The sequence below is a fragment of the Uloborus diversus genome, chromosome 1 (genome assembly GCF_026930045.1).
Source record: "Uloborus diversus isolate 005 chromosome 1, Udiv.v.3.1, whole genome shotgun sequence".
Classification (NCBI taxonomy): domain Eukaryota; kingdom Metazoa; phylum Arthropoda; class Arachnida; order Araneae; family Uloboridae; genus Uloborus; species Uloborus diversus.
In genome coordinates, this window is record NC_072731.1 from 125,156,327 (window position 1) to 125,181,692 (window position 25,366).

The 25,366-nt window shown below is 35.2% G+C and overlaps 2 protein-coding genes across 3 annotated transcripts in view; both read left to right on the forward strand.

Annotated features, from left to right (window-relative positions):
• LOC129231851 (uncharacterized) overlaps positions 1-5,315 on the forward strand; it is a 67,095-nt gene extending 61,780 nt beyond the window's left edge. For both annotated transcript variants that reach the window (XM_054866244.1, XM_054866236.1), the window contains exon 5: positions 4,300-5,315. In XM_054866244.1, coding sequence (XP_054722219.1) covers positions 4,300-4,519 — 220 coding nt within the window. In that variant the 3' untranslated portion in view covers positions 4,520-5,315. The remainder of the gene's footprint in view (positions 1-4,299) is intronic.
• A 4,376-nt stretch (positions 5,316-9,691) lies between these two features.
• LOC129234780 (uncharacterized) overlaps positions 9,692-25,366 on the forward strand; it is a 34,311-nt gene continuing 18,636 nt past the window's right edge. The window contains exon 1 of the mRNA XM_054868743.1: positions 9,692-9,709. Within this exon, the coding sequence (XP_054724718.1) occupies positions 9,692-9,709 (18 nt within the window). The remainder of the gene's footprint in view (positions 9,710-25,366) is intronic.

Sequence of the window (25,366 nt, forward strand, 5' to 3'; positions counted from 1 at the left end):
ATGATTTTCAAAAATTTCCCAAACAAATAATTTGTGTTTAAATTTAAATAAAATTTGCAAGAAGTCTCTAAATTAGCGTTTTGTTATATGATGCTAAGATCCAATGTGAAAGTAGAAGACGAAGAATATAAACACGATTATAATTTGTAATTTGTGTATTGTCTATCAAGCTATTATTTACTTAGAACTCAATTTTGATATTTTAAAAAATAGTTTTGAATTTATATTTTTTAATAATTATTTTTTCCCGTGCGGGAAAAACATAGTATTTCCCAGGACGGTAAATACCAGTGGTGGGAAAAACCTTTCCAACCCTGGCCCTGCATCGCAATCCTTCTCCACACAGTCTCCTCTTACAAGGTAAATAAAGTTAAAAAAAATAATAATAAAGAAAAAAAAAAGGAAAACGTCGAATTCAGAATAATGATAAAAGTAAAAATAACGCACCTTTAATAGATTTTTGTAAAATGGCATGGAATTTTGTTCTGCTAAAGGGTAAGGCAAGTAAAACTTCAAACACATGTTTTTTTTATACATAAATTTAACTTTAATTTTATTATTTAACATGTCCAAAAAGAAAAAGCAATTTTGAAACAATAACTTTCTCACATTTTCGCGGGAATGGGCCCCCAGAACCCCCATACCAGGGGGGCCCCTTTCCAGTACCTAGACGACCACCCCAGAAGGAGCCAGTCCGGGCCTGATCAGTCTTGATGCTTGCAGCTACTTTGATCAATGATCTGTAACGGAACTCGTTGAGGGACTTTTTCTGTGACTAGAGCACCATACCATGAGAGTTTATATGACCCCACCAGCCTCAGTGGATTCAGGAGAAGAACTGTTGATATATACCTCACATACATGTTGTATTAGATTTCTGGTACATTTTCACAGCAGAATGTCGTGATCAGTTGGGGATTTGGCTATCAAAGAACAACCAGGAGGACTTCCTCTCAAATGAAAGCTATCGAAGAATTTTGCCATCTGATGATAGCCGTCTTCGCAATATCAACGTCAACATCACCTAAAGCTCGGAGTGTATTTGTCTCGTTTTACAACAGCTTCATCATTAGCGGATTTGTCAGATGACTTATTATGGAAAGTTGGAGAGAAATCTTCTTGTTTGACCATCGTTTCAATTTTTCTAACTGACATTGATGGCCTATATAGTCGTCTCTTTTTGCCTAACAGTTTTGTAGACTAGGTATCCCTCAGTAACAGCAAATTCAAATTAAATTAAATCAATGTCGTAATCAACTTCCTTAAACGGTATGTATAGTGCTGACTTTCTGTATGTCCTCAGTCCACCAATTCCATACTGCATTTAGGTAATTTTGCAAATCTTCGTCCAATTCCTTGGTAAAGGGCGGTCCATAAATGATGTCACACTTTTTTTCAACATTTTAAACCCTCTCTACCCTCTCTTGTCACAAAGTTCTTTTTACAAGCTACTTTTAATAAACATAATCGTATTAAAAAATGCTTGATGTCACACTTTCTATTCTTTCCTTCCCACTTATCATAATTTCACAACCTCCCCCCCCTTAAACATCATCTGTGCTGTAGTAATCCACAAATATGTCTTCATTGTCCATCAGGATTGTCGGATTCATTGAGCAATGAGAAAGTGCGCGATTTTTCCGAGTCAATTTCATGAAAGTGCGTGTTTGAAACTCTGTAACTTTTGATTGGTTGAAGAAATTAGAACAAAGTAGCATATCAAACTGAAGGCAATTTAAAGCTCTACAACTTTGTCGTTGACAATTTTCCTGAATGCTGATCTTGGGAGTTACAAGGAGCATGTTTGACAAAAGGAGAGAATTTTTCCGAAAATCATCGATTTTTTCATAACATATACCGGGAAAATATTTGGAACTTTGACAAATATGTGTAGAAATAATTTTGTAGAAAGCTTATTTAGCTTGAATTTTTATTTTAAACGAATTTTTCAACCGTTTCCAACATTTTCTCGAAAAACCCAAAGTTTTCTTCCCTCCTCCCTCCCCACCTATAGCTCACCCCCCAGGGGCGGGGACTTTTAGTATGTTTGCTTACTAACTACCCCTAACAATATTTGAAAGTCAAAAATTATCGCATATTCCATGCACGCTACACCCCTGTTTTGAGTACTCATTGTCTGGACTATAGTAGTATACTGCCACTTCAATATTGTCATTCGGCAAGTTAATCAGTTGGGAGACTTCTGTACCTAGAACCACCATGTACCTAGGGATACTTTTTTTTTTTTGAAATAAATTAAGCTCTAAATTTTGTTATTCAGTTATGTGAATTAACACAACAATTGCACCATACTTGATTTGTTCTTAAATCTATTTATGTATGCAATTATTTTAATGGAAAAGTTTTCGTAAAGTCAACGGAACGTCAATATACACAGCTTGACTTCTAGATTAAGTTTTAAATAAATAACGAACAATTTGTAAAAATACTTGAAATTCCCCAATATTTTATTGCATTGCAATTTAGATTCTTAATATATAATATAAACAAACCGATAATATTTGCTGATATTGTTACGCTTATAAAATCCAAACCTTGTTATTTTCCATTCATAACGGTTTCAAACCTTACTTTTGTGTGATAACCCTATGAGTATAACAATGTTTTGTACCTCTTTAGGGCGATTCTCGAAAAAATGTCCCGTGCGTAACGCTAAGTTTTTTATTTTATTCAAGTAACTATTAATTAAATGTGGGATTAACTGTTATGTTTTAGTAGTATATTAAAGCATATATTATTCCCCAACAGCATTATTTTTTTGAATTCTTTGGTTAACTGGAAAAAATAAAAAACTTATCCTACGCACGGGACATTTTTTCGAGAAATGTCCTTTATACTTTTCATTAAGTCAGTGGCTCTGTTTTGTGCAATGAAAAACTTCAACCCGAGGTACAAAAAATCTCCCTTTTTCCCGTACATACCGCTTTGCAAAATTGCTAACAATTAAGGATTCTTTGCGAAAAAGACTTGTTTCGAAAATGCTTGATTTCCAGCGTTGATTTCTCTCGATTTTGAAAAGAATATTGAAAAGAATCGTGAGGTGGACTATATTAATGGAAATGCTCAATTTCTTGTATCTTTCTAAATCGAACTAAATTGCACTAATGTAACGAAGGATTTCTATTCACAGCGCTCGACACGACACACGAGTTGATGCGTGCATCACATGACTTCCTTTACTCAAATATAATGTCATTTCACTATTATTGGCAATTTTAATGTGATTCAATAGTTTACTCTCTAAATATCACCACCAATGCCAAATTGAAATATTAGGGTTGTTTATAACGGTTTTAGATCTATTTTTAACTACGACCACTTTACCCCATGCTATGACCATTTTCCCTTACCCCATGGGGCAAAGTGGTCATAAATACAAAGGGAAAAGAAAGTGTTTATAAAATACTTCAATCATATTTATTTTCCTAAAATTCACTGTACCGTGTTCTTTAATAATACAGTGCAAATAAAAAACAAAAAAAGTGTAAGTGTTAAAAGAATTTATTGTATTTTATTATTCACCTAAGTTGAAAACCTACGATTTTATGACCACTTTACACCACCAGACCTTAGTAAAGGGATACAGGACCGGAGAGAGCCAAGGGGAGCCCCTTGTCAATTGAGTTACCGGGCTCCCTTTCCTCCTTAAAACTCTAAACTCATCCTACTCCGATTTTGAACCGGGTCCTCTTAAGTATCGGGTTTCCTAGTTTCCAATATGACTGACATGCTCTCTCGTCGGTCCTGAAGGGTTTGTGTCTGTAAAGCCATATTGCGTCGGATGTTACCTTACGAAAATATCTTTCTTTCAAGCTTTAAATGACGTGGTCTGTTCTGGAACTAAGTAAGTGAAATCTTGCGTGGAGATATGCCAATATGGAACTGTGTTATAACAAGATAGTGGTATAGATCTTCATTTCGGGGAGACAATTTCTTTCTCTAGTATTTTTATAGCTCTTGGATGTGTGGATGATTTTCTTAACTGCATTCTAGAATAACCCTTTCCTGTGTAATTAGTTTTCAAAATCATAGGGAGCAGGGGGAAGTAATATGAATGAATAAGAATCAGTATCGTAAACCGAAAAGGCATGCTAAACTACAGCACTTTTTGATTTTTCTCGTACGATATCATGAGATTGTTGGAATACTATTTATAATCAGAGGGGTTAAACAATGAAACCCGAGGCTCTCTTTTGAAATTAGTTTCTAAAAGTGACCATGTAGTTTTTTAATCTCATCAACGGGAATCGATAAGCACTAACTTCTCTTTTATTTCAGCATTGTGCCTGAAACTGCTACTACGGATACTAATCCCGCCCCGGACACTCCTGTCAACGTCACAACCAGAACAAATAATCTAGTTCTCAAGACGCAGAAGTTCAGACCTGCCATATGTGGTCTAGTGCATCCGTGCCAAATGCAAGTGAACTTTCGGCGGTTTCCTCCACTTCATCTGCAGAAAACGCTTCAACTACAGAATCGCAGAGAACTACCGTGACAACCGCTAGTGGCACAACGCAGACGGAAGAACATGCAAACTCTGAGTGGTTGAGGACTTGATGGACTGCTCTGTTGACATAGCGACAAACTGTGATATTGTTGCCGATAGCCAATCTACTTTCGCCAACATTCCTCTATCTTCTTCTGCAACTCTAGTGGATGTGTCTGAGCCTTCTACAAGCTCCGAATCCTGGATTCGGTACTCGTAGATGTCCCCTGTTTCTTCTGCGAACTTTACCGAGGGGTCCGGTTCAGCTCATCTGTTGGAACTTGCCACCACGAATTTGATTCAGTGGAAGTGGCACAGACTGTCATCAATGAACCTATGCTATGTGATATTACGGACTTATCATCAGGTCTCAATCAGTCTTCTTTTCAGAACAGTCACAGACAGCCGCTATACCTGACACCGAAACAGCGGTTGAAGTGAACAATGAGGTACAAACATCGGCTGGAACTTCAAGAGACGCTGTAATAGAATCAAACCTGGAAAATATACCGCCACCTTCTTATGTGGCTTAAATCACTTGGCACTGTCTTCTAGTAGTAGTAATCTTTCTGAAATTGATGCAGAAATTGACGATGGAGAATCTCTCGGTAGATCTTCTCCTCCACCGAGTTATGAGGATGTGACACACGAAGGGGAGAGCTCTGTAGGGGCTTTCGGTTTAGCATATGGGACCATATAAAACTATATTTATGTTTCATTGTATTAACTCTTGCTGGGCAAGTTTTGTTACATTTTACACTTGTAATTTTATTGGTGAAATTAAAAAAAAAGCATATATTTTTTTCCTTGTTTGTTTAAATGATCATAGTATTCATCCTTACAGTCACAAGGCTTCCATACACAACGACATGATAACATTTCTTCCGAAGTTATCGCTACATGCTTGAATGTCCACACTAATACATGTAATACTAAATATAGAGCTTAGTGGTAAATCATGTTACGGGACGAAAAAATAAAATCTCAAGATTTAAATATTTTGTCTCAATTTTTTCTAATGTTTTTCTTGCAGGATAGTCTGGAATTGATATGAAAAAAAAACAAAAAAAAAAAAAAACGATTGTAAATTTACCGTTTTTCTGTTATTAGTTCCGCTGCGGTATCAATGGACCGATCCAAAATCAACTACCGGTCTTATTTAGTCATTGAAAATAGCTACATATATTTGAAGAGGTAAGAAAAACAAACAACATATGCTCCTCCGTCGAAAAATCTTTTTGTCACTCAGCATGTTAATCCACTACTCTCCAAATCGGTTTTGAGAGCAATGCTTAAGTAATATTCTCACGTGTAACATTTTTTTTACATCCATCTGAATCATGACCACGCTAAAAAACGAGCTGATGTGTACATCACATGACTTCCTTTTACTCCAATTTAATGTCATTTCCCCATGATTGGCAATTTAAATGTGATTCAATAGTTTACTCTCTAAATATCACCAACAATGGCCAATTTGAAACCAAATTGAAAAAAAAAAAAAAAAAAAATCGCCAAGTTGGTGACAAAACTTAGCGACCAAAAGACTGGGGATATATCGGCAAGTGTCCGACAAATTATAACACCACTTGAGTTTACATCGAAATTAACAATGATTTCCCCCCAAAAAGGGGCAAAAGACCCTTTTAGAAACACCCGAATGCAACCAAAAGAGGAGGTGCACAACTAGACCCCACTAGGAGTCTACGTACCAAATTTCAACTTTCTAGGGCATACCGTTCTTGAGTATGCGACATACATACGTACATACAGACGTCACTAAAAACTCGTTGTAATTAACTCGGGAATAGTCAAAATGGATATTTCGAGTGTCTATACGTTCTTAGGCACTTATCCATGCGTGATCGGGTCGAAAAAAAACCCAACATTCATTCGGAGGTGAGCAAAATGAAAATTAAGATCGATTTTTGAGTGAAATTTTTTTCGCTAATACAATACTTCCTTTTTTGTAAAAGGAAGTAAAAAGGTGTATTATTGGTTAACCCCTCCAATTTGAGAAAAAAGGTGTTTTCAAAACTGTACCTAAAACCCCTATTTTTCTAGAATAGCGCAGGGTTAATTTGCACAGGAGCTCACGGAGCTGAGCTCCGGTGCTTCTTTTACATTTTATGCAAATTTTAACATTTTAGTCGAAATGCAGGCTCTTTACGCGTAAAAATAAGTTGTTGGGACAAAATGCCGTGGACAAGTAAGCGGTAGTATACAAAAATGAGTTTTTGAGACATTTGAAGAAGCGTGTCTTTCAGTCCCCACAGACCCTAGTAAAAATGTTGGAATATCCCCTAGTAAAATGTTGGAATATTGTGTTCTTTTCATTCTTTATTTTTAACGGAAACCAAATAAATTTGTACAGTCAAGCTGAAGCAAAATGCAAAAAATGAAAATTTGCAGATACTGTTTACCTTCCCACGGCCGTATAGGATTTCTGCACTTCTTTCAGCAGAAACTAAGCCCTGAGTGCGGGAGAAAAGTATGGCGTCGCATCTGGCGCGGTAGAGAGAGAAAAAACTTAATTACAGACATGAGCATCAGTGTTCGCATAGTATGTTAACCTAGAAAGATGTTTAGCGTGTTTATCACGTATAATCGACGCACGTGGTTAAATTACTGACCGTACATGGTTTTTCTTGCACCGAATTGACGTCACACTTTTCATTCACATTCTTCCCGAAAACTGTGGGTCTTTGAAGTTTAGTTTTATGGACTATTTTTACTTATCCCAAAAAATAAATTTGCTGTGGAAAGTTTATGTGGTCTTGATAGGCCAAATAAATTGATTGATTTATAAAGTGGAACGAAAAGACGAAACTCGTGTAACCGAAATGGGTGTAGAGGATCAATAGTCATGACCTACTCTAAAAGAATTTTTTGAAATTATTATTAATTAATTTACCTCCTACAGACAATATATGACTGTAAAAAGAGCTTCGGAAAAATGAAGCAAAAAGAATTGTTACTTGTTGGGTATTCTGTTCGACAGTTTTCGTTCGTTGAGAGTTCCTCTCTTTTTACATATCGGATGTTTTCATCGGCCCTACACTCTGCGCAAGAGGGTGAGCCGAAAAAAAACCTTTTATAAAAGATAGATTTTGACATAGCACGCTGTTCAAAAGGGCCGCAAAAGCCTTATAAATATTTTTTTTAGTTTCTAATGGTAAGATTTTAAGAGAACTACAGATGTAAAAAAAACAACTGGAATAAAGATATAAACAAGTAGACAAGGATACAAAAAAATAAAAAGGCAACTGTAGCAAAAGTCTGAATCCAAAAGGCCCCTGGCCTCCCAGTATCGGTCCGCAAGAAAGTGCTTGGAAAGAACATAGCAAATGACGAGATGGTCAGCATCCATGATCCGTCGCAGATCATAAAGACTGTAGAAAGGACTTGAAATGATACGAAAATAATGTAGGTGTTTGGTGCTTAGGGAAACAGTCATGGCCAGTGGCGAGCGTAAACATGGCCAGTGGCGAGCCACCATTCTATGTCTGGGCCATTTTGTTACTAATAGAATGTTACATGACATTTGACTAATTCTCAGAGTGAGGTTCTTTTTGAACTCCTCTGTCATAGAATTTTTGATCAATCGTTTGATTGCTCCAAAGGATAAACTAGAACGATAATTGAAGCGTCGAGGCACCCGTTTTGGCCAATGAGTCGGCTATCTCATTGCCATAGATTCTACAATAGGGAAGTTGCAGCCTATTAAATATTCTTATTTTGACTATTAGATATTGTAGTAGCTGTCTATTTCTTACATACATGTTTATTCCTTACACACCTGTTATAAACTGTGCATGAATCGGTTATAAGGTCACCCCGCTTATGAGGTCAGTTTCTTGAAGTCCCGAGGGGTGACCTTATATCGATGTCCGACTGTATGTACATTAATTCTTTTTAAAATTTAAAATGTTAAAAAATATCAGTCAGGTTTTAACAATTACGTTATAATAGTTTAATAGATTTTAACCAATTAAAACCTTTGCAATCAACAAAAAATTTTAAAATGATGTTTTAGAATTTTCATGTAGAGTAAAGCTGCTTACAAATATGCCCAAGCAGAGAACTGATGTGCAACTTATCTAACTTAAAATTATAATTAATACTGGACTAATGCGTTTTTTCTTTAATTTAAGCACAATGGTTTCTAATTGTTTTCTGAACATTTCCTTCGGCTTCTCATGACTGGTAAAAAAGTGCGATATGTACAACACTCTGAGTGCCTTCGTTATTGTTTTTTTTTTTAATGTTACTGTCGTAATATTAACTATCTACTGCATTCTGTGCATCACATGCTACGTCAATAGAAATACGACTTTTCTTGGAAGTGAATGTATTAAGCACTGAAATCATGTAAAGAAATCAGACGGAAGTGACCTTATAAGCGATTAATCTATTAAGAATTGACCATATATCCAATAAGACATAGCATAGAATTCCTATTCAATGAGCCGGGACTTAAGAAAAGTGACCTTATATGCGGGGTGACCTTATAAGCGAGTGATCTTATATCAAGGTCTGACTGTATAGGTAAAAATTGGATTTTTTGAGAACAAGAAATAAATATTCTATAGATGGGGCAAACCTAACCTGACAGAGTCGTAATGCTGCGATTAGGATCAGCGAAAATCCTTCACAATGCCGCCAGGTTAGATTTACCTCAAATAGTCCTTCTCATTTTTAACGAATGTTTTAAAATCAAACTTCAAAGATTCCTCTTTCAATGTCTAAGGCTCGTCGTGCCGCTGTCATGAGTTCATTATACATTGCATCATACCTACTTTGAATGTACATTGTATTGTAGTTAAATATTGTACTGAATGTGTAATACTTTTAACACTTTAAAAAAGTTACTATGCAAAAGAACTATCGTCTGTACCATTCAACTTAAAAGATTTATCCAGTTACTGTACATGAAGTTAAATTAAGGTATTAGTTCTATTTAAACAAAGCAAATAAAACAAACAATTGTTACAATAATAAAAGCAGAATGTTTTGACGGATTAACTATGTTTTTTCAATCTTTGTTTGTTAAAAATTCTTTAAAGCCGTTCACTATTGTTAATTATCTGAAGAAGCTTGTTTCAAATTCGAGTGCGGAGCTTAATTTTACTTTTCTGCAAGTCAGTATTCAAATGAAAATGGCTGAAGCTACCGATAACAATGCGGGACCAAGTGTTGGTAAGTTTCGTATAATGTATGTTTTTTTTAAATTGAGCTTTACATCCGTGTTCGTATTTTAAGGGTTTGAAGCATAAAAAAAGAGCCAAGAAGTGTTATGTTTGGTATGTTTGAAAAATAAACTTCTGAAGAATTCGAGATATATGAAACACAACAAATACGTACAACAAAACAACCAATTGTAAAAAATAATTTACAAAATCTTGCAAAAAAAATTGTGTAAAGGAATAAGTTACTTAGCATTTTGTGTATAAAAACCGAAATTACAAATTCGTAAGTTGTTTTTAGTCCTATTTTTCTCAAAATTACGATTTTGTACGTGGCACACTCTGCGCTGCAAATTTAACATTTGTTCTGAAAATAGCTGGAACCGACATTACATACTAGTTGGAGCTGTTACAGTTGGATAAAACAGGGCACTTTATTTTAGAAAAATAGCTATAAGAACCGAGTCATTTCTTTTTTCGAAACCCTTAAAACACAGTATCTATTTTTTCTGAATCGATTAGTCACTAGAAGTTAAGTTACTGTGTACAATTGTTGCTTCAAAGCATCAAATCTAAATTTTGATAGAAATGTCATGAAAATCTACAATTTGGATATGTTTATATTGTCATCTTTACGATTGCAGAGTAGAGTAAAAGATCCTATGTGAGAAATATTTTTAGTTTCTAATCTTGTCATTTCATTTGTAAAGAATTGAACAAAATGAGTGGAATTCGTTCGGTAGTTTGAGAGAATAGCCGCAAGAATTTCAATGCAACCGCTTCTTTTTAGGCAGCTGTGCATACATAGCGATGGCTTTTTGCCAATAAATTTTGTTGAGCACATTTTCTTATGTTTGCTGATTTGAATGAAATCTATTTTCATTAAAAAGGTGAAAATACATTAATCGTTTCACTAGCGCGTAATCTTTACAATACCTTAACGTAGTGAAATTTATTACACTATACTTCATTTTAACTTTTGTAAATATGCAAATTTGCCATAAGTTTTTGCAAAAGTGTCGGAAATTTTGTGAATACACGATTTAGTTTAGTGGAATAGAAATGAGAATAGTTCCATTCTCATGGAACTAAGACTGAAAGATAAGATTGGCTTTGTATACGAAGCAATAACTTGAAAACTTATACTCATGAAACGGGAATCTGACAATTTAAAAAGACTAAGGGCTTTATGTCTTAAAAGAGCTAATAATTTGACAAAGGGCTGTTGTATGAAAAGTTCGTGGAAAAAAAAATCTAGATCTGTACAAAGGATCCGTTTTTGCAATTGCTAATTTTATAAATGCTAATAGACCACTTTGGGATCTAAAATAGACTCGAAGCCAGGGTAAATAAGGGTATGTATACAAATAATGTCACTCTTAAGGGGGGGGGGGGCAGTATAAGAAGAAGTCTGACATCACACATTTTGCGAGGAAAAAATTTGACTATATCTTATTGAAATTTAGTATGACGTGCTAGGGGAGGGAAAGAGGTGTGGTAAAGTATAACACTTTATGATGACAAACGGCACGGGAAGGGGGTTAAATAATGTTTTAATAAAGTGTGACATCTATACTAATAATATAATGCTGTAGAGTTTGTTCGTTTGAACGCGTTAATCTCAGGAACTACTGGTTCGAATTGAAAAATTCTTTTTGTTTTGAATAGTCCATTCATTGAGGAAGGCTATAGACTAAAAATCACGCTATGACTAATAAGAGTGGAGCAGCAATAAAAATGTTATGAAAACTGAAAATTTATATTATGATATAAAATTATATATATATATATATATTATATATATATACGTACGTATTATTATCATTGTTTTATTTTTCTTATTAACTAATAATATAAAGTTGAAGAGTTTGTTTGAACGCGCTAATCTCAGGAACTACTGGTTCGAATCGAAAAAATCTTTTTGTGTTGAATAGTCCATTTATTGAGGAATACTATAGGTTATTTTTCTTAAAAAATTAGATTGACCGAAATTTTTGTAAAACAGATTTTTGAAATCGTGTGCTTTCGATGTTCAGGTACATAATTTGATTTTGTAGGATTTTTTTATTGAGTTTTGTTTTCCCTATTTCTTCAACATTTGTTTTTGGTTTTATAGTTGAAGATAGTTACTTATCTCAGTAAATAATTTGATCTGTCGTATTATTCAATTGTGATTGTTCTTTACAACGTTTTTATTATAGCATTGTTTATTTGGCGAAACACTTTAAATTGCAGGGGGGGGGGGGACTGCTTCATTTGCTAAAGGGCGGGGTTATGGTAGCGTGGTTGCTTGGCGCTTTAAGCGATGAACTATGTATTATCCGTTTTTCACTAGTTGAGACTTGGCCACGCCCCCAACACGTGGTATCGGAAGATTCTATAAGCGTCTTTTGGGGATGAGGCTTCAGACCAACACTGAGAAAGGTTGCAATTGGCCATCGTTATCGCGCTGTAAGAAGACGAGTGTTCTATAATTTTCTAAGAAATTACCTCCCATCTTCTTTCCCGAAAAAAAAGGGTGCTACTAAGACAATTGTTCGACTTAAAAGTATTTTAAGATTTGCAGTGTATTTCTGTACGTTTTGGGTTAATTTATCATTGATTTTGCGAAGGAAATCCTAAACTTTCTGTCTTTCACGCTAAGTAAACATTTTCTGAAAACGCGGTGAACAGTTGCAGGTGAAATTGGAAGGAAAATTTTTCCTTCTATTCTGCTGAAACTTTCACAGCTCTCAAACGTGGGTTTTTCATAGGTATTCTAATTATAAATCTCTAATCGCATATTGTTAACTTTGCTGGTCAACCATTTCTCACCTTATTTTCGATCCGATTTTCTTCTTTAAAGCGTTTATTAAATATTACACAGTGCTTAGGGATAAATGAACTACTTTTGCAATATTTTGAACTGTTTTACTTCGAATATAATGAAGAATTAATGCGTTTTCGAATTGTGTTTGTTGTTACTTTGCGAATACGAGTCATTTTTAAAATAATACGTAGATTTGTAAAGTGAACAAGCAAAAATTAATGCCAAAAGATTTTTTAACTATCACCGCATTGAAAAAATAACAAAAAAAAAAAAAAAAAAGAAAGAAAGAAAGAAAACGACAGACGATAACTTTAATTTCGAATTTTTCTGAAAATATTTCTCTGTCACCTCATTTTTGGCCCATTTCAAACAGTCAATATTTTGTTTAAAAAAAATGTTGAATTGATGTAATCATGTAGAGACAGTATGAAAAAGTATTGAACTACTATTTCGATTCCTAGGCACTTCATTTTTAACCACACACATTTAAAGCCTACGAACAATTTTGGAAGCCTCAGTAGGTAAGTTGCACTCTGTCACATTTCAATAATTTAATACTATTTTTTTTTCCAATATGGCTTTTATTCTTCAGAAATGAAAAAAGGAACAAAACAAACATTAAAGCTTTTCACATGCCAATATGGTTATCTACAAAATAATTGAATAAGTGCCTGAAACAACGTTTTATGTTACTGTTTTAACCTATTTATTTTTGTAAATACGAAGAAATATACATGCTTTTTTTATTCAAGTTTTTTCAATTACTCTAAAAGTAATTCAGTTCTTCCAGTACTTTTACGGAACAGCATTACGTGTGGGGATCATAAAATAGGCAAAAGTTTGTTGCCCGTATTCTAATACAGATCCGAACAAGGACGGACACAAGGGAGGGACGATGGGGCGACCGCCCCTTCCTTGAGTCGAGATGCAGAACTCTTCCACGGCATGTCTTTGATACTGAAGTTGAAAATTGTTTTAACCTATCTTCAATAGTTTGACGAAGCTCTTGCTGTCTGGAAAATGAAAGTGTAGCACATATCTTATTCTTAACACATTACTGATAGAGATCTGAACTTTGTATAGGAAGTATTTCAAAGTTCCAAGAACTCAATTTTAGAAGATTTTAGATGATATTAAATAGGGTTATAGGGTTCAAGGGCTCTTCTCAGGAAAGTTTGGAAAATTGAAGTCCCCCCCCCCAAAAAAAAAGAGAGAGGAACTTTAATGGGACACCTTTGATGGCGTTAAGGTAAGGGATGGGGTTTGGTACACTCCTCCGCAATTTTGTAGAAAAGGAAGTCCCTCCCCTTCCCAAAATAACTGAAATGAGACGATCTTTCATGGTGTTTGGAAAGGGGGGGCGGAGGTTTGCGAATTTATAAAAGGGTAAGGGTGTGAAATCAATCGCCCCCTCCTTGAATAGTTTCTGGATCCGTCCTTGGCTCTGAATGTAAAATGCGTTACTTTTATCAAGAAACGTTGCTATAGTCAACCTATTCAGTTGTTCAACATATCCCACACTGGCAAGGAAACTGACTCAACCACAAGAAAAAAAAAAAAAAAAAAAACAGCAATGGAGAAAATTAAGGTTTGACGCAATAGTAATTTTAAGTGATTTAGTCTCAAACATTACAATATGCGCAGTCAGTTTATTATGTGATGTTTATTAATTAGTTTTTGAAGTATAGATACATAATGCATACTTTAAGCTCGAAAAATATTCTTCCAAATTATGAAATTTTAATGATGTGTCATTATTGATGAAATCGTTTCTACGCCCCCCCCCCCCCCCCGCACCATTTAGGTGAGCTAACTTTGCGGTTTTTGTGTCGAGAAAAAGCACTAAATTTAGATTTTAAATCAATAGCCGGTACGGTTTTCCCAGATTTTGAATTGTGTCACTTTCCTTGCCGGAGTGCGATATGATTCTTTATTAAAAACATACATGATCATAAACAAATTGTGACTAGAGCTATCCAGGAAGGAGGGGGGGGGGGCGGTCTTTTCCCTTAAAACAATTGTTACTGCGGTTTTGGTGACTTAGAGCAAACCTAAGGAGTCGTTCACAAATGATGTCACGCTTGAAAGGGGTAGGGAGAGAGGGTTCGGGGTTCATGAACTTCGGACAGTTAGTCTCAAGGGGGAAGGAGGGGATTATAAGAAATATGACTTCACATATTTTGGTCCAAATAAAAGCGTTCGTTATAGCAATATGTTCATCGAACATTGCGTGAGATGTGACGAGGGGAGAGGCTAAGGTGAAGTGTAACGTCCTTTATGGACAATCCGTGTTTACGTTAGGCTACTGTGTACTGAAGTGTTATAACTAACTTCGTTTCTGCCTCTCCCCCCCCCAGAAACGAAGTTGGTTACCTCCCCCCCCCCCCCGCCTTGAAAATACTCGCCCTGGGGGTAGTCGTCATCTCTTAAGCCGGACCCAACCGATGAACCTATAATTTTAAAACAGTATTCAAACCAAAGACACTTTTTATAACGCATCGCAAATTATTACATATTTCTAAACATTAATATTCATGCAATACTTAGAGAAATAGCCTTGATTTTAATAGTCAATTGCTTTAAATATTTCAGATTGATTTTTTATTGTTTTCTCATTTACTTTTATTTCTCACATGTAAATCCTTTCTGGAACGATTGCCCAGTCCCCGCCCTTGGTTCAACCAAGTTTTTTTTTGAGGGGGGGGGGAGAGGGGGGGGGGCAACTTTTGTTCGAATAATGTTTTCATCATTTTTCAAAAATAACTGCTACTGTAGATCTATTGACTGTATATCTGCTCTATATGATCTGAAATTTTGTACAATCCATACAGATGCATCAAAAAGACCCAACCCGTAAGAGCTACTGAGTCACCCCAGCCCCTCAAGAAAAGGGAGAGGGAGATGGAGAGAGAGAGATATTAAGTCTTCAAAACGAACGCAACCCTTAAGCATTTCAATGCCACAGTCTTTGTGTGGCAATGAAGTTTTCCTGTTCCCCCCCCCCCCCTTTTTTTCATCAGCGCACTTGCAATTTCGAATATAGGGCGTTAGTGTTTAAAAGGATATCGTTCAAAATTCAGAAAGCCTATACTTAATAGAAATGTTTCATTCGGAAAACAAAATACCTTACTTTATTTTTGTAAATACAATATTTTTGCTCTGAAATTTTCAGTTTAAAAAGTGTAGATTCCCCGTAGATGACAATTACGCGAAGCTAGAAACGAAAGGAAAGAACACAAAGACATTTTTACAAATTTAAATGCCCGCCAAATTTAGGGTTGTCTCAATTGAAAGCGGTAGCGATCACCCCCGCGCTAAACTTAGCTTTGCTTTCGGGAAGGCGTTCCGAAGTCTCTTCTCCTCATGAACGCACAATAGTTGAAGGATTATTTTGAGTTTTAAAGCTACTGTAAATATTTTTATGTGTTTTGGCGAATAGTCTTAAATTTCAAAGAGACGTTAATAGGTCTTTCGAAAAGGTGTATACGCATTTAAGTTGAATAAAAATGATCATTTCACATTAGAAGGGGTGCGGAGGGCTTTTATATAAAATACATATATATATATATATATATATATATATTTATTTATTTATTTATTTTTTGTTCAACGGACTTCTTTTAACTTCTTAGCACTGGCGTCGCCGAGCGGGTATTGCTAGTCATTTGTAACAGCCACAATGCCATCTATTGCGCTAGCTAATCCATTCTTTTTGTTAGAAATTTAGGGGTAACATTTCATTTTGCTCGATTTCGTCCGATTCAATCGAATTCTATCAACCAGTAGCGTAGCGCGAATTTTTTTTCTGGATGGGGCAAAGGAAATTTCTGGCTCGCTATTGGTACATACAATTGATCGCATTCGATTCGATCGAATCCTGTTGGAGTTGAATGAGCCCTTTAATCTGTAGCAAGTATCAACTAACTTCATATTCGGTAGCTTTTTTAAGAACTTGATTAATTAGAATAAAGACATCGCAAAAAGGAATTATTATTATTACTATTTATTTCGCGTTTCTTTCGTTTACATTTCGTTTCCGTAAACAAACTTAATGACATTCCACAATAATCAGAACATGTTTTTTTTTTTTTTTTTTTTAAATGAGGTTTTGACAGTTAAAGAATAAACTTTCATAAAGAAAAGAATGTCATTAAATATTTACTTACGAAACTTCTAACCACAGTCTAATGCTACTTTTCAAATCACGTTTATTTCACATGCGAAACGCGAAGTTTTCTGAAATTAAATAGAATCAAGATATGAGTTCGCCTTTAAGAGGGACGGTGTAAATATTTTCATTTCACTTCTCATTAGAAAAGTAAGCTCTTTATACGTATAAATGTAGGCGGTTAGTTACACAACCCTTTTCCCTTTAAGAGGCTTCAAAATTGTAGAAATCCCTCTAAATGTACAAACCATCTAAGTTTCGTTGTCTCTATATATATTTTGATTTTTCTCTATTCTTTACAGAATCAATTTTTATGTATACAAAAACGGGGTCTCTTTCATTGCAACTTCTTTTCAATTAAACACCTTAAAAATTCAGGTCCTGTTTCTCCTCAAGTCTACCTAAGGGTACATTCGGAAACAATAATCGGTCGGTCGCTGCGGTGCCACCACACGCGTTCGGAAACGCTTGCGGTCAACCTGGTAGCAATCGGTCGCACCGCTGTCTGAACGCGGTTAGCAAGGTCACAGTAGCGCACGTGACTTTCCCATCACGAAAGTATAGTGCCTAGAAAGAGTAGTGTGCCGATCGACGGGGAAAAAGTGACGTCAGATCTGAGGAAAATCCAGATGGCACTGCGCTCGAGGAGTACGTTATGTTCCTCAATCAGACTCGTTTTAAATCAGCGATTGCATGCTGATTCCGCAGTTTAATAGCCCCGTTTTTCGGATTGAACTTATTTCTGCGCAAAAGACAAATTCTGTAATAAGTGCTAAATGTTACATGGGTGTTCATTTATTTTTTGAAGCATATAAAATTACCTTGTGCTAATTTATCTTCAATGAAAATTGTACACTATAAGGGGCCATTCATTAAATAGGGTCTGGTGGGGTAAAGTGGTCATAAAATCGTAGGTTTCCAACTTAGGTGGATAATAAATGCAACAAATTCTTTAAACACTTCAACTTTTTTTGTTGTTATTTTTACATTGCATTATTAAAGAACACGGTACATTGAATTTTAGGAAGAAAAGTATTGATTTTAGTAGTTTTATAGAACTTTCTTTTTCCTATGTTTTTATGACCACTTTACCCCATGGGGTGGGGGAAAGTGGTCATAGCATGGGGTAAAGTGGTCATAGTTAAAAATAGATGCAAAACCTTTTATAAAGAACCCCTAATACTTGTATATTTCAGTTGTTTTTATAGTTACAAGTATATTCACGAGTACATGCGTGTATACACGAATATATACGTGTCGTGTTATACACGAGTAAACACATTCCTATATGAGTAGATACATGTATACATCGGATACATGCATGCACGTGCCTACTCAAGTATATACGTGTATATACGAGTATATAAGCATGTATACGTGATTACCTACAGGAGTGTATACGTGTCTACATAAGTACATACGTGTCACATGTATATACGTGTTACGTATATGTACGTGTCATGTGTTTATACGAGTATATACGCGTATAAACGAACATCATATGCGCGTCTGCACTTGTATCTCGAGAAAATAAATGCATACTATGAGTATATATGTGTATAGTAGACGTACATACGCATATATAAGTGTACATACGTACATATACGAGTATACACGAGTTAATTCGTGGATACATCCAGTGCGTCTTTGTACGTGTCTACTCACGTATATATAATATGGAAGCACGAGTACATACGCACGTACACGTGTAAACACGATTATATACCTGTATAGACGTATAGACGTACATTTACGTGTATACACCAGTACATGTATGTATACACGAGAATATACGCTTATATACATGTTGGCCTGCAGAGTGAATCGAAGCTCTTGGGCAAAATCAAACGGGTGTGAGAGGGGTGGATAAAGAAGCAAAGAATCATTAGGACGTCATAATCACTGACGCGCTACATGCACACGAAGCCAGAAACTGATGGATGCAAAGCAGGGCACAAATTTGTTGCACAAAGATGATTTCATTTACTACATATACTTTACTACATTACTTTCATATTCTAACATTTTAGTTTTTAAGAAATATTTAAAGCAGTTGTTGAAAGTTACGGTCTGTAGTAGCTTTAATACACGTATCGCAACAAAGGCGCAGCGGCTGATGAAAGTTTTTCAAAAGTCTCGTTATTGCAACAGAGAGGGATCTGTGTATGCGACGCTTGTATTACAGCCGAAGGTCGCAAATTTCATCAATCGCTTTAAAACTTTCTTAAGTAATAAAATGTTGTGTAAAATTGTATTTGTGTTATATATAATATATATATATATATATATATATATATATATATATATATATATATATATATATATATATATTGCATCCATCAATTTCTCACTTTGCGTGCATGTAGCGCGTCAGCATTGTGTTTGTGACCATATTTCCTTATTGATTCTTGCTTTTTATTCTCTCCTCTAACACCTTTTAATAATTTGCTCAAGAATATAAACTCACCCCTGTACATCTTTATATTATATTGTATGTGTCTACTCGAGTACGTACGCGTATATGCGTGTCTACCTGAGTATATAAGTGTTCTTATATATACGAGTATAAGCGAGCATACACGTGTATAGTAGAATGTATAGCTATATGGATTAAAAATACTTACAGATACCTAAATACGTATTTATTGGCGCATTTATGTGAATACGTCTATGTACATGTCTACACGAGTATATATGCGTATATATACGCATATACTCGTATATTTAACCCCGTTTACTGTAAAAAAATACATATTAAGTAAAATTAATATGTATCTTCCTTATACCTAAAGATTAAGTGACATTAGAAGAACAATATTCGTTAAGCCTAATATTATGACCACTTTACCCCATCTTACTTAAATTGTTCTAAAAAATTATGTAAAATAGATTCAGCTAACTGCTAATGAGTAAGAGTTCTTGAGACATGTAGGAAGCTTCCTGTATAGTCAATCTGTTCCAAATTCTAACACACAAAATTTCCCAAGAATGTTAAAATAGGTGTTTAGATTTTAAAATTTTTAATATTCACGCAAAATATTTTTTTTTACCGAATTAAATTTTGCCAGTTGTAAAATTTCGTATTCAAAATGTAGTTTCTAACTGCCTTACTCTAAAGTAAAATTTTTACATTCATTCGAACATTTCTTTCCAAGCTATAGCCATTTATTTGACGTATGACCACTTTTACCCCCATTGACCACTTTCCCCCACCAGACCCTACGTAAGGATCCCGAGGGGGAGGGGGGTTGGAAAAGCCTTTACGTACTCTTCCTTGGGGGGGGGGGGGGGTCAAACTCATTCTTACGTAATATTTTCCAAGTCGGTATTTCACATTAGAAATTGCGCGGTCAAGTGATTTGGCGGAGATTATGTTCCATTTGCGTCTGGAAGGTAAGAAACTTGTTAGGATAAGATGTTTTTTTATTTGTTTTACAAAGAATTTATAGTGTAAAATATAATAAAAGAGTCACATTGTGGTATGGCATGTTTTATTTGTAATTAATATTACATCAAAACAAAAAACGAAAAAATGTCAAAAAAACATTTAGTTTAGATTCTAACTCTTCAGTAACTATTTCTTTACGCAAAAGGTTTTAATTTAATAATGTGAATTTAATAACGATTCCAAGATTTGTTATTTTATCATTTGGAAAACAAAATACAATCTTACGTAAGAATAGGGGGGGGGGGGGGTGAAAAATCTTGCGTACCCTTACATGGGGGGGAGGGGGGTCAAAAATTGTTAAAATCATCCTTACGTAATTAATGAATGGCACCTAAGTATTCAATAACTGCGCGTCTCTTATTTCTCTACTAATAATAAAGCTGAAAGTCTCTGTCTAGATCTCTGTAATGCGCACAGCACCTAGAAAGTTCGGCCGATTTTCATGAAATTTGGTACAAAGTTAGTTTGTAGCATGGGGCACTTTTTTTTTTTAAATATGACTTACGTGCTCATTGATTCCGTCTGTCCGAAAGTTTTATGGTCGGTCGCTAACAATTACCAAGCGTAGCGTTGCTGGAGATTTCCAACCTATTCTCCAGACCTATAAACTGCAGAGGTGGTGCTACCATATAGCGTGCCAAAGTCGGGCTCTTTCTCATTTAGGGGCCTCATTGACTCAGGAGTCGCTCTTTTCTGCTTTAAACTCATGCTGGCTACATGAATGGGGCTTGAGTCTCCCAAGTGGCATTAAAAACAACAACAAACTGCGCCCTAAGCCATCTTGATTGATAATACATTTGCCTTAAAATATAAGAATCAAATTTTCAGATTCAATTGTGTAAAATTTTGTTTTGAAAACATCCTTGTCTTTGTGTCTACTTCAATAATGATCTTTTAATCGTCAATATTATTTTCCACATAATTTTCATTATATACAAAAACTACAATATTTGGAAATTTTTTTTAATTTCATACAAACCCAATATTTGTTAGGCAAATTAATATGAACAATTTCATTTATAATAGATTTATGCGTGGTTATTTTAGTTTCATCTGCGGAAAGATCAAGTTTTATTTTTATCAAACAGGGGAACATTTTTTTAACTGCATAATTCCTGATGGACCTTTTCTTTGCTAATTTTTTAGTAAAGTATGTTGGCAGATTTGGGAAAATTGTCGGAATTGCCTCGTTTTTCAAAAAGGTTTTTTCCCCGAGGAATCAAAACTTCCTCACCATTTATAATATGCTTAAAATGCGTTTCAATAAAATGTTTTTCGAAATGCAGAGCACGAATTGAGCAATATTTATCAAAAACTTTAACTAGCCTGGGAATTAACGAATACCACTTTAGTTTTTCTTCATCTGCTGGAGCTTTAAAAAGCGTAACTTTTTCCTTGAATGTTTTGTATTCACTTTTGCACCCTGGTACGAAACAAGATGAAGCTTTATTTCTTCTAATGTTCAACTTTGATGCGTCCATTAAAAGCCTTAAACGCTGTTTCATGAAATATTCACGAAATAAAAGTAAAAAAGGGAAACGCGGAACTAAATTGTAACAAAATCCCGCGTCTACTAATGTAAACACCGCGAAATTGGACGTGCACCTTGACCGCACAGCCCTCTAGCGGTTTTCATACAATTTGTCTTCAAGAATCGCGGGGGAAAAAAGCGCCGGTCGGCACACTACTCTTTCTAGGCACTATAACGAAAGTTACGCTTTGATTGCAGCGCCGTTTGCTGCTGAACTAGAACTACCGCGGTTAACCACGAGTGTTCGGAAATACACCTGGCTCCCCACAGATATTCCAGATACGTCATAACCACACCGAATTAACCGCGCGGTGGATTATTTTCGAAAGCAGCCCTAGTAAACCCTCAATAGGATTTGCGATTACTTTTTCTGGTGTAATTACTTTTAATGGTGGTATTTATAAAGCAGTATACGACTTTGAAAAATGTACGATTTTTGGGATATAAAATTAATAGATTACATATTAGCGGGTTAGTGTAAAAGGGGCCATTCTTTAATTACGTACGGGCCCCGAGGGTGAGGTCGATTAGAAAATTTTCTACATACATTTTCTTGGGTGGGGGGAGAGAGGAGACGGTCAAACCCATTCTTACGTAATATTTTCCAAGTCGATATTTTATATTAGAAATGCGCGGTCAAGTGGTTTGACAGGGATCGTATTTCATTTGCGTCTGGAAGGTGTAAAACGTATTAGGATGAGCTATTTTTTACTTGATTTACAAAGAATGAATACTGAAAAATACAGTAAAAGAATCACACTATGTATAGCATGTTTTATTTTACATTACTATCGCATCACATAATATACAAGGTGGTTATAAATTAACGTGAGATGTTCAGAGTCCTCTAGCGAGTGAAGTATTGGACGAAACATTGCCAAATTTCATGGGCATACACAGTATACCATGGGATTTCGATTTCTGAAATAAAAAAAAAAATAGTACCAAAACTCTCTACCAGGGGAAATTTTGGCGTTGAAAAGGTGTGTACTACTGTGACTATTGAAGGATTAAATGTTAACTGATAAAATATGCATCAATTTTATTCACAAAATATGATTTTTACCAATAAATGAGGTTCAATTTGACCAAAATCGAGATTTTCAAGGTATTGCATACAATGCACAATATTTTCCACACCTCGGGTGGGGGGGGGGGGGGGAGATTAATTTCGCCTACCTGTAACATTTTTCTAGTTTTGAAAGTTGAGATATCGGGGAACATGTAGCAGATACACAACACCGTTACGAAATCCCCATGGTTAAAAATCACAAGGTAAAAGATTGGGCGACCACGGTCTCCATATCATAGGAAATGCATGATTAATAAAACTGCTGTCAAAGAAATGTTGCCGCCATACAATCAGTAGCTAAAGCCCAACATGGGGTGGTGCACCATCTTACATGAATATTATTCAGAAAGATCAATTCTGCCGCGCCGTAATTTCTTCCTGACGACTTTTGGTTAAAATTCTTCTCTTGTCACAAATTGAAATTTCTTGTTCGTTTTATTGAACCAAATTTGTAAGCAACAATTATTTGTAGCAAAAAACTTCATGTGTGCTGCATGTTTTAGCATTTAATTCTTCAGTATTTGCAAGTAATACACTTTTGAAGCGTCAAAATTTCCTCTGGAGGTGACTTTTAGTACTATTTTTTTTTTTTTAATTGCAGAAATCGAAATCCCATGGTCTGCTATGTACGCCTATGAAATTTGGCAATGTTTTCGTCCAATACTTCACTCACTAAAGGGCCCTGAACAGCTCACGTTATTTTATAACCACCCTGTACTTGAAAAATAAATATCTTTGATTTTCGTCAAACTGGGAGTTTTAGTGTAACTGATTCTTTTCTAACAACATTTTATTATTTTGAAAAACGAAATGGAATCTTACGTAAGAATAGGGGGGGAGGGATTTGAAAAATCTTTACGTATTCATACGTGGGGGTAAGGGGGGTCGAAAATTGTCAAAATCTTCCTGACGTAATTAATGAACGGCTTCTTATTATTTCATGCCACTAAAAATTTTAGGGCAGAAAAACCATCGAGAAGAGCGATACTCAGTCTGCGACCTGTAATAACAAGCAATTTGTAATGATTTATCAGAGGAAGGTGGTCAACCTCAATTAACTTATCACAATCCTCGATATAAATTTGTTTTCCTGAAAGTACACCCTATAAAAGCACTGGTATCTTTTTTTTAACTAGTAATTGCAGTGAGGGGCGGATCTAGAGGGGGGCCATGGCCCCTCCCAAAGCCTTGTGATTGTAGGAATTGTTTTAAGAAAAAAAAAGAAAAAAATATCATGAGAAGATAACAAAATTTTACACTGGTGTTTCGCGGAAAAAGAAGTATAGGCCTTATTTGGGAGATAAATTATATCCCTAATCCTCAAAACAAAAATTTATTTCCAAAAATTTTCTCCATCTTTTACATGATATCTTGATTCTAACTACAGACACTTGGACGATTTCTAAATGCTGCTGCTCTCAGAGTATACCTATTGTTCACAAGACGAAAGAAAGCCTAAATTTTCGTTTTTATGGCTTTAATTTCGAAACTAGGGGGAGAACCCCTTTTTCCCATGCTTTTCCACAGATGCCTTATGTAGCAAAAAATTGCATTTTTTTTAAGTCTTTTATTTGGAAAAAATGTCAACGGAAACTAGCTTATCCAGCCCTTATCACTTAATTTGTTTAAAAGCAATTTAAATGAATATTTTTTAGGACTTCGATTACAAATGATTTTTAATAGGACCCCTCCCGTCCTATTTTATATCGTGATGATAGCTTTAAAAGGAAGTTTTTGGAGGAGCTCACGAATCTTCCATCCTTTTCTAAAATATGTATAAATATAGATAAAAATCGAATTTTTAGAGCCTCAAAGGCAAAATAATTCCAGGAAGGAAGTATTCTAAGCACCTTCACACTTCCTTTAACTTAAGCAAACATTACCTAAAGGTGTATTTTTAGGCTGAACAGCTGAAGAGCTAGAGAAGAGCACCCCTCCTCTTCTAACTTCTCAATGTATAATGACAGAATATTTTGGTTTTTAATCTTTATTTTCAAAAAGTATTTTGAGGCCAGCGCCCGAAACCTGACCTTTCTCCGTACATCATTAAAAGATAGACAAAATGCTTTTTTAGTTTCTTATTTTTCAAAAATTACTCGGAAATTTAAATTTTGAAACATTTTCGAGGAAGATTCCTAAATCCACCACCTCACCTAATGTCTCGATACCCCGAAAATTGAGTTTTTATAACTGGATAAAAAATAAAATAAAATTTCTGGGTAGTTCGGAGTTCAAAAATTTGAGATGGCCACTCCCAAAACAATCGGCTGGATCCGCCACTGATTGCAGTTTATATTGACCCTGAAGAGAAACGTTCGTAAGATGAATTCAGCGAGTTTCCAAAAAATGCAGATTAATTTTCAAATTTCGGCCCTTGTGAAATAGTTGTCCCGTTCATGCATCCCGAAAGAATTAAAAATGTGCGTCACGGGACGCTCGACATAAGTGATAACTTTCATAGGATTAAATTATTATACTTTTTTAATCCTATGAAAGTAACAATTGGCTTATGGTGGATATAATAAGCAACGAAATTTTTGCCTAGTATGTTATCTAAAAATCTTGCAAAGACTGCATCAAGTACAGTTCCGTGACTTTGTAGTGGCTTCTTCTGGCTTATTAAACATTTGTAATTGTAATTT